Raw genomic sequence first — 11,074 nt, 5'->3', positions numbered from 1 at the left:
TCCAACAATTTTGCACAGCCATTGAAGAGGAGTGGACCAACATTCCAAAGGCCACAATCATCAACCTGACCAACTCTATGCGAAGGAGATGTATTGCACTCCGTGAGGCAAATGGTGGTCACACCGGGTACTGACTGATTTTTTGACCTCTCCCCAATACAGTAGAACTTCACAATCCGAAGTGACCTATGGCTGTGGCCAGCACAACAAAATCTCGCCGACTAGCTATTTAGCTAGTAGTAAACAACGGCGCCTGCAGCATCGAGATCATTGTTAGACCTGAAACGAATCGATGCGGCACATCAGTCACTTTTATTGTACGCGTTGTTCTGAAAGCGCTCATATTTATAACATATTTATATAACTCCTCATGTTTACATCGTGCATATTTCTTTGCTGAGACATTCCTTAATTTTCGCCATTGTTTCTTTTCTTTACGCGGACCTTTTGGCCGTGGAAGGAACAACTAAGCACATTTCTGTAGTCTGTCTCACTGTTGATGCAAAGTTTGAATTTTTTGGAGGTGCACGTCATGCTCCACTGGAGGGTAGGAGGGGGAGGAGCCAGCCAGCATCAGCTACTCTATTATTATTATTTTGTTGGGTGCATTTGGCTTTAAAATCTACAAAAAAAAATGTATTTCCATTTCATCTAGTTAGTGTCACAGTGTGACAGCTACAGATGGGAGCAAGCCATGACTCCCTCTGTGCCTGAGATGAACATGTCTCAATTTACAAGGGATCATCTCCGCTTGGAACTGATATTGACTGTCAAAGTGAATGATAGTGTTGCCTATACAGGACTCACTTAACAGCCCTAGAGGCTCTCAGACTGTGTGAATCCTAATGATGCTGGGTGCCCCTGCAAAAGGTGTGATGCTGCCCTCTTGTGGCATATATATGGAACATGTCCATGTCACTGTCCATTTCAACGCAATTTACAGATGAAGGATGAACCCAGTTGTCTGTATTTCAAGAAAAAAAATGCATCTCAGATTTGGGATATAGGTGAAAAAGCGTGTTATTAGTATGAACTTCTGACTTTTTTCTTTTTTGAAATTGAATGTGCATAAATGAACTGATCTTATATCACTGCTCCCGTCTGGTCTGAGTGTGGAGTCATAAGCTCCTAGTTTGCCATCAGAACCACCAAGTGGGCTCCACGAATTCCGCCTAGAAACGAGTCGCAAGACTGAAAAGAATGAAAAAGAATTCTTCATGAATGAAAAAGAAGGATTCTTCATTGTTAAAATTACATTTCGGTGCTAAAACAAATGATTTCATTCATAGATTTGCTGTTGAAAGGAAAAGGATCGTTTTAAAAACACAGGTTAATGCCCCAAGAATTGCTTTCATAAAGAAACACCAATGCATGCGTGTATCACTACCAGCCTAGAAAATCTCTTCAATGGACTAAAACCAGTGCCCGATTAGACTCTAAATTTAGAGCAATGGAAAACAAGGTCATGTTTGGCATTCATCTGATCACCACTCCCGGCTTTACTCAGATTTCATTGTGCTGTTGTCACTGCTGGAAAATGTGTAGGATATTCCAGCCCAGGAGGTCGGGATGGAGGCTTTTTCCTAAAGTAAACCCAGACTCAGAGATCACAGTGAGGTCCAGACAGCCGGCGCTGATCTGACAGCGGGCCGAGCCCGGTCTTGTGGACTGTTTGTCTGTTGTCTGCTCTTTATATACTGTACATGGAGCACAAAGGCAAGGTCAATAATGCGAAGTGATCTGCTGGGTCAAAAGACTTGGGCCACGTCCAGTCATTGTTGGAGGGGTGTTTTTTCACAAAGCAGGCATGCAGTCCTCTTGTCTGCACTCACGCTAAACTCTTGAGTATTTCCTGTGGCGGAAACAATAAGACAATAGCAGCGAGTGGCCCAGCAGTCAGCTTGAGGGGGGCCATACCGTTAAGTCGAGCGTCTTTACTTTGTCATCTGGGTATGCAAAGCAGCTGGAAACATTCCGATGACCGCATCAAGGAGGGTGTTGTTCGAAAGAAAGACAAACCACTTTTAGTATATACTAAGTCACACGTGGCTTCATGTCAAAAAATCATCAGTCCATACAACTTTTGTCTGGGAATTTTTGAGGCTCATCTTTTTTGTGCAAATTCCAGCTCGGCCTTCCTATTCTTGCTAATGACTGGTTTCATCTTCTGGTGTAGCCATTGTGCTTTTTCTTCATGAAGTCTTGGCTGGGTTCAAACAAAAAGTGCTATCTTCTAAGCTGTGAATCCGATCCATATGTAAATATAAGATGAAATGTTGCGCTGTCGTGTCATATTCGTCGTCTGATGTCCACCACAAATGCTTTCCGTCTAAGCAAATATTAGGAAATTGGCGTCCTGTTACACTACTTCTGGAGGGCACTGTCTGTACCGTACTGTATATACACAGGGTGACTGAAAAGTAACTCCCCATTTTAAACTACTTTTTGACTTGAAATTATTTATGGTATTGTAATGTCTTTGTGCTCGACATGGAAAGACACGGAAAGTTGCCCCCAAAAAATAAAATAACATGACGCAAACAGTCGCCCACCATAAAGTGTTATGCACACTTTGCAGGAAGGAGTTTCCTTTTCACTGATGATGCACTTCCAGTTTAAAATATCACATGGAAGCATAGAATAGTCTGGTCTTTTGCTAGCACTTTGGCTAACACGTCACCCCAGTTCTTTTATGCATCTCTTTGCTCATGCAAAATGAAACACTATTACCACAGATAAACATGAATTATATTTAATCGTGATTAATTCACAATCCACAGCAACCCTTTGATTAATCTGATTAATAATTGTGATGGTTTGAAAGCACTAATACCCACAAACCAATATATATACTGTATATATACCCTCTACAAAAATATAAACGCAACACTTTTGTTTTTGCTCCCATTTTTTTATGAAATGAACTCAAAAATCTAAAACTTTTTCCACATACACAATAACACCATTTCTCTCAAATATATTCACAAACCTGTCTAAATCTGTGATAGTGAGCACTTCTCCTTTGCTGAGATAATCCATCCCACCTCACAGGTGTGCCATATCAAGATGCTGATTAGACACCATGATTAGTGCACAGGTGGGCCTTAGACTGCCCACAATAAAAGGCCACTCTATGCCATATTTTACTGTCGGTGTGATGTTCTTTTTCTGGAATGCGGAGTTGGTTCTCACTGTGGTTTGCTGGGAAATCCGTGTGACAAAAATGGGGAAAAAAAAGAAATCAAGAAGGGGGCAAACACTTTTTCACACCACTGCATGTATCGCTTTCTTACTAAAAATATAGATTGCATACAGCATAAGCGTGCTTACTTGTTTTAGTTTGAACATAATCTTACCAACAGTTTCAATTAGCCGGAGAGTGCCATCTCACCACTGAGGAGTTTGCATGATCCGTGGCCTGGGGGGGGGGAAACAAAACAGGAGAAGAGCTCAGATTACAACACAAACAGATGGAGTGTGACTTCATTCTCTGGTATATGAAAACATGGAAAATCCCTCTATGGGGCTGTGTGCACGTTTACAATCTTTCATACAGCCAATTATTTCAGACACTGGAAAATGGAAAGAATATTTTTGGTCATCTTTAACGACATGAGAGGAGAAAAATATCAGTATGATGGAGTTGTTGTTGTAGTTTATTACTGTTTGATGCACCGACACCCAAATGCAAGGATTCCCAAATTACTTGAACATATCATTTGACTTGAACTTGAATTTAGTTAGATGCATGTTATGGAGTAACAAATACATGGGAAACAAATTACTCAATAAATTAGTTTTTAGGCAAAAGAACAAATTAACTGGATTAAAAAATCCCGAGGCTGGGATTAAGTTTGTGCCTTCTGCCTTAAAAGGCAGCACCTGTACCATTACACCTTAGGGTCAAGCCTTGTGGCATCACATTACTCAGCCCTGCACTGACTCCTTTTCATTTATATTCAGACTTGCTTGTTACAAAACTACTACTTGTATACGCGCGTATTGCGGGGAGTGTAAATCAGGGGCCCAGACCAACAAAAATACTGATAACAACACTCGGGTTTTGTCGCATCAAATCTGATTAAATTCCATTCCATTCATTCAAATATTCACCACTTCCCAAAGTCATCACTTTGATGAGGGTATGAATAACCTCAAAAAATAAATAAGTGCACATCCTGCCTAAGAAACTGGAATAGCAACAGAATGTCAAACAAAATGCCACACGAAACAATCGGGTGCAATCAACATGTTTAAGGAGGGGAGGGCGAGGCTGCACGTCGCTGTCATTACAATGATGCTGACCACGTATACTGGAGGCTTTTTCTGGGTATCATGCCACCATATGCAAACAGACTACTTCCTCTCGCCCAATGAAGACAAAGCACAACTTTTCACTTTGTCTAAAAATGGCTGCCTTGAAGGGTGCGGGGTCGCACAAGTGTAGGGGAATGGTGCCAAGGGGGCGGGTAGTCTTGAAGATTTTTGGGTTGAAGCTGACTCTTGAGAAGCACAGGCACATAAATTCATGTTGTCATTTATACTTACTCTGTGATTATTTTTAGTTGTATGGACTACGCTGCTTAAGTGCACCGCTACAGGGTTACCTTTGTATTTTGGGCACTTATAGAGTTGGAACCTAGTTCAAGGGTGGCCGAACCTTTTCCACTTGAGGGCCGCATGCTGGAAATGAAAGGATGAATAGCCTCTTTGATATTTTACAAAGCAACATGTAGATTTGCTAAGAAGTTCAACCAAAAAACAGCATCTCAGCTTTGTGATATACTGTATGTAAAAAATAAAAAAAATTGTGTCAACTTAGATCTTTTTCCCCATTTTTGTTTTTGTTTTTATTTTCCAAATATTTGAACTTTCTTTTTAAATAATCTTTGCATATTTTCTTCTCATAAAATGACTTTGTCATAATCTTTTGACTTTATTCCCCAAATATTATAACTTTTTATACCTAATTTTACAAAAATGACAACTTTATTTTGTTTTGTTTTTCATATTACCACTTTAAAAAAAAATAACCTAATTTGTATTTTTCGATGCTCCTAAAATTATTTTTCCTTAAACTATTACAAGTTTATTCGCTGAATATTGTAACTTTTTTTCCTCGTTAAAATACAACTTCCTTCTTTTAATATTTTAAACTTTACTCCCATAAAATTACAGCTGTTTTTTCCATGTCTGCTAGAGAAAAAAGTGAATTGTTTGATGTCCTTGCTTCGTGTCCTGAACTCAGCTATAGAAACGTTTATTCTACGCCTCAACGTCCGCCTGTTAAGCTATTATTTCATGATTAATTGAAAAATGTGCCCATTGCTGAAACCTTTTTAATATGCATTGTCTTTTGCATCATCATTTCCATTTCTTGCATTGCTGTAATTGTATTACTGGACGTAATACATGAACTTTGTGTCTAATGAACGCTACGTAGCTACTCAGGTACACAACTATTGAGGAGTTATGTGTAATTATTTTTATAGCCATATTGAACTGTGAATTACTGAATATTATCAACTACTTTGATTACCTGTAAAGCTGAGTTAGAGCCCCGCCACAAAATTGTCCAATAAATTATTTTATTGTGCAAATTAACAGGATTTTTAAAAAAATGCTTGCTGTAAAAAGCAGCAGCTGTACCATTACACCACCAGGAAGTGACCAGTAAATAGGTCAATTCCGCCCTCCCCTTACATTCATGTTGACTTGTAACTTGCATGCTGAAAAAGTGTATGCACCCCTGATATACATGTACAATGTACATAAATGCTCGTATTTATAAATATATGATACATTTATAAATATATCTTCCATGTTTATAGTAGGAGGCGGAGCTTTGGGACTTGTTCCATTTAAAAGGAGCTTGCTGGCTGAAAACGTGTGAGTGCGCATCCCTGATATACATGTTCTAACACTCCACAGTGTTTATACTAAAAAGATTTTTATTTCAACTGACAGTTGAATATTTACAGGAGAAGCATTTGTACATAAATAGGTCATTGTTATAAATATCAGTTGTTTGGCTGGTACAAAATTTAAAAAAAAACAACAAAAAAACATTGTACATTATCGACAAGTGCCACTTTGGGTCTGGGACAACACTGTCTCTCTTTAAGATTGTCCATAGTCCAATCACACGTTAGGAGTTGCACCGCACACACAAACGGCACGTGAACAGGGCTATGTGTCTCGATGGGAGGGGCTAATGTGGCATTTGGATGACAAGAGCGAGGCTTTGAATAATAAAGCTGCATGGGCATCGCACAGCATCGCAATGGTATCGTAATGTCTGGAGGGGATTAATAGTTGCTGGGTGTCTCCTTAGATCTTCCAGTAAACACACAAGCACACTACTTCACAGCAACTCGTAACTGCTCATGGCACAGTGTGAATGCGTGTGTGTGTGTGTATTATAACACTATCTGATGTGACACCATTTGAAGCTGCAGGTCAGGATAGAAGCAGCGGCTTACAGTACTGCCGCAAAAACAAACACCTTATGTAACTCAGTGTGAGCCTCTAACAATAAGGTCCACAGCCAGGTTTGAGGTTTTAGGGCACCATTTCAAAAATGTGAAGCAAATAAATGAATACTGTTATTGGTAGCAATCACATGAAAAGACAATTCAGTGCTATGGCGGCAGGTGAGTCATCACTACCAACTCATGTTTGGTCCCTGAAAAAGAGCAAAAACATTCAAACGGACAGTACGTACAATATTCAGTGGACTAAAAGGGGGTTTTGGGTGAATTTGTCTATTATGATGACCAACAAGGGTTAAAGAAAAACTGTCCATCCAGTCACGCCAACGCTGTCTTTTAGTAACAGTGCAATGCCGCCCTCTTGCGGAGTGAACTGGTAGTGAAGGGGAGCCATGTCAGTTACATAACTCCTCGAAATACAATGTATTTACCTTTCCCAACGTCTCAAGACATAAATACTGATTCTCCAAGACACATTCATTACATTTACAACCAAGCTGGGAGCAGCAAGTCATTCTAAAATGTGATCAATAGAGTTAGACAACACAAATAAAGCTAATATATGAGTCATACTTTGGTGTCTCCTTCCTCCTTGAGTTGGGTGCCATATGGAGTTAAATTTGTAGAAATTTTGGGCTATACAGTGAGCATTTAAATACAATTTTAAGTAAATGTTCCTGTTTTTAAGTAACCAAGTAAAACAGGCACATATTTCAACCAGTGTAGCAGTTTCTTTCAAACCAAAACAGCAGGAATCACTCATTTTTGTGTAAATCAAGGCAGGTTCAATTCAGTGCAAAATGCAATGTTAATTAAAGGGTCAATTGTGAGCACCTAAACAAGCTAACAGTGGTTCATCTTACCTTGAAAAGACCACTTTGTTCATCAAGAAGCAAGCAGTCAGTACTAGCACAGCTAAGGACGCTAATGCTAAAGAAGTTAGTATATTTCTTATGTGTCGTAATACCACGCTGACCCCTACTGGTTTGGAGTGTGGAATATGACCCGCTAGCTTGTTCAGATTTGTGCCATTTGTGAGAGCAGCAGAAATTAATGGGATTCTGAATCTTTAGAAATTCAGGCATGTTATTGCACCCAAAATACAGGAGGTCCTCCGTTTACAACATTTCGTGGTTACGACACTGAGTATCAGCATTAAAAAAAGAAAATTATGAGAATAAAGTCGTAAATTTACGAGATAAAAAAAGTCGTAATATTACCTTTGACCAAGGCCAAAGGTCACATAAGGCCCCACTTTTCATAGCTGTCTCAGGCAACGCCGGTAACATCAAGTTGCGAGTTATTCTCATAAATATACGAATTTATTCTCGTGAATTTCCATTTTATTCTCAAAATCTGAGATTATTTTAACACTCTGTTAAAATCAGGCATTGCTTGAGACAGCTATGAAACGGGGCAAATGATGCCTTGCGCATGTGGAGGGGGTGTGGTGAGGAAGGCAGAAGTAAGGGCGAGCCGTGCTCATCTGTTCTCAACTGCTGTGTTTTGCTGGCATGTTATAAATAAAAGCTTTGAATTCAAAACTTCAGGGTTGTCCACACAGAAACGTCCTCGGGCCAAAAAAGGCAAAGTATTTTATTGTTTCAGCCTCTCATCCGGAAACGGCGTCTTGGTATTTTTTGTGAGTGGGAAAATCAGATCAAAATCAAAATCAAAATCGGATCTTTCCGTGCAGACAAGCAAATTGCTACTTTATGGGAAGGATGAAGTCACCGTCCCGTCACCGCCCTGTTGTTGACGTGTTCACGTGACCAGAAGTGACAACGACAGGCCAACATAAAATCGGAATACCTGGACTGGCATGACTCATGCCAGTCGACTTCTCCTGACTTTTAGTTGTTTTATACTCCAAAATGACTCGCAGAAGTAATTCCACTTCGTTGTAAGTCTACGTAAGACGGCTGAGCTAAAGACGACAAACTTACGTGCATGCGTTCTTTCTTCTTCTTTAGTTTGGTGTGTCATGTGATTCCATCTGTGTCTGCTTACAGCACCAAGCGTAGGTGTGCCTTATGTATTAGATCGTTTTCACCCAATGATCCGTTCCCGTCTGGATGCGACTATTTACTAATCCGACACACTCTTGAGTGTCAATTTTTTGCAACCCGCCAAAAAATAAATCCCAGGAATGTTTCCGTGTGGAGAAGGCCTTCGTTTCAAAACACCACTTTGGGTTCGTAATGTGTGACTCACTCGAGAGCTAGTCACCTGCGCTACGCTGAGGGAGGGCAACGTCGCTGAGTTAACTTTTTGCTCTTCATTATGTCTCCCAAGAGTAAAACAGACTCTTCTGATGGCGGTGCGTCAAAGAAAGGGAAAGTAAAAGTGAAATTAGACATTATGAAATGCTCAGAAAGGAGAGGGAAGTGACCCACCCCGGACGCATGTTGGTTCTAAGCAATCAAGGATAAAGATGGTATCCTTGAACATGTGAAAGGATCTGTCACTATGAAATGGACAGTGACAACTAAGCAGCGTAGGGGTCTCAATGTTGAGATAGAAACGTTGCTAATGCTTTGGCTGGAAGACCAGAATCTCATACCTCTTCTACTTCCTCCTCCCAATAAGCCCGTCTCTCCCGCCTTTGCAACACCCCTTTCAGTGTGCAAGCCAACCACAGGGATAAGAGTAAAGAATGTTCTTTTCTTTGTTGTTTGTTCTGTTTCATTTAAGTTTGTATTTAATCATTTTATTTCTGGATTTATTGGTTCTGTGCACCGAGTGAGTGACTTTGATGTCGATTGGGGGAGAAGTTTTGACTTAGACTAAAAGTAATGTCATAGGAACGAAACTGGTTCGTAAACCAAGGAACTGACATGTTAATTAGGACTCTTAAAACACACTAAAAAAGGTGACTAAGCAAAGAACCGCGTTATTGTTGATGTGTCGGATGTGAATCAAGCCTGCAAACTTTGTATCACAGAGGGCTTAATGTGTTTTTCAGGAAACGTACGTTGTAAAACTAGTATTGTAAAAAAAAAATCTTTTGTGGGAGGCAAACTGGCATTACATCTTCCCCATAAAAACAAAAGTTATGGCACTGATACTTGTTTTCTCTCCCATGTTTGCTGCATTCACACCTCTCTATTCCTGTTTGCTGGAACTGGGTAATGCAGCTGTGAAGCTGGAATGCTCAGGAGAATTTGAATACTGTATAAACACTTTTCAGTCATCAGCGCTCAACATTTGTTCTCAAGCGGAGTTTAAAGAGATCAGGTGATCAGGTTTCTGCTTAAAAAAACCCTTCCAATTAATCATTCCCGTAAAGGGCAGCAGAAAACCTCGAAGAGTCAGTGTCCACAAAGGCATGTAGGACATCCCAGAGAAGACTGTTGGCACCAAGTTACCTCTGGAAAACAACCCCAACATGGCTTTCAGTCCAGAAGCTGAGGATGGTGGTGCGTCTGCCTGGCGCTGCTTGCGCTGAATTGAGTTCCTTCGTAATTGCAAAGAAGGGGCTCCTGTTATTGTGGCAGTCGTAGATACTGAGCCTTGGGAGGAGAAGGGCCAAGGGGCTGCGTCTCCATCCTGCACCCAAAGGTCCATATGAGCGCAGTTAAGTCCAACTGGCTCTGTTCATCCAGTCTGCGTCCTTCAATGGTTGGTGGCTTCATAGAGTTGCCAGGATGCGTGAGAAGGATATGATGACGGAGAGGCTGGTCTGGCCCACGCCAAGAATGAGAGCCTCCAGCGGTGCCATGCCTTTCCCTGCCACCCGGTACACGCCTGCCACTGCTGCGCCTAAAGGGGGATGAATAAATAAATAAATACACAGGACGAAACCACTGTACAGTATGTTTTCTATACCGCTCGCCCTCATTAGGGTCACGGGGGAGCTTGAGCCTATCCCAGCTGACTTCGGGTGAGAGGAAGGGTATATCCTGGACTGGTCACCAGCCAATCACAGGGCAATACAGAAAACTACAGCACAAATTTCCATGGAACTTTGAACATAGGTGGCACATGTGCATAGCCATATCCATCCATCCATCCATTTTCTGTACCGCTTTTCCTCATTAGGGTCGCAGGAGCATGCTGGAGCCTATCCCAGCTGACTTCGGGCGACAGGCGGGGTACACCCTAGACTGGTCGCCAGCCAATCACAGGGCACATATAGACAAACAACCATTCACACTCACATTCATACCTATGGACAATTTAGAGTTGCCAATTAACCTAACATGCATGTTTTTGGAATGTGGGAGGAAGCCGGAGACGGAGAAGCCGGGAAAACCCACTCACGTATGGGGAGAACATGTAAACTCCACACAGAGATGTTCCAACAAAGATATGAACCCAGACTTTGAGGTCAACATGCTAACCACAAGGCCAATGTGCAGCCTGTTTGTCTTTGTCATTTACCACAAACTACTGCAACTTTGTGACCTTTGCAAATAACAAAACAGATGGGCTGAATAATTTTGAGTACATCTGTATAGTCAATGCAGTCGCTCCTCCCACTACCTATTATCGCAGGCTACGGGATCTCTGACGTGACACAAGAGATGGCCGCCACTTTAACAATACTGTAGCAATCTGCCGAGCTAACGAGTTAGTCTTCA

At 41.1% G+C, this 11,074-nt stretch overlaps 1 protein-coding gene across 4 annotated transcripts in view; it reads right to left on the bottom strand.

Moving 5' to 3' along the window:
- Nucleotides 1-2,954: 2,954 nt before the first annotated feature.
- tmem170b (transmembrane protein 170B) overlaps nt 2,955-11,074 on the bottom strand; it is a 55,328-nt gene continuing 47,208 nt past the window's right edge. For 2 of the 4 annotated variants that reach the window (XM_054763443.1, XM_054763444.1), the window contains one exon: nt 5,950-10,253. In XM_054763443.1, the coding sequence (XP_054619418.1) occupies nt 10,123-10,253 (131 nt within the window). In that variant the 3' untranslated portion in view covers nt 5,950-10,122. Of the gene's footprint in view, nt 3,202-3,330; nt 3,419-5,949; nt 10,254-11,074 lie in introns of those variants that run through there. The other 2 variants (XR_008567149.1, XR_008567148.1) reach the window with 2 other exon arrangements.

This window comes from Dunckerocampus dactyliophorus, chromosome 20, assembly GCF_027744805.1.
Source record: "Dunckerocampus dactyliophorus isolate RoL2022-P2 chromosome 20, RoL_Ddac_1.1, whole genome shotgun sequence".
NCBI lineage: Eukaryota > Metazoa > Chordata > Actinopteri > Syngnathiformes > Syngnathidae > Dunckerocampus > Dunckerocampus dactyliophorus.
The sequence above is the reverse complement of the archived record's forward strand: the minus strand, read 5'-3'. Positions and strand labels throughout refer to the sequence as shown.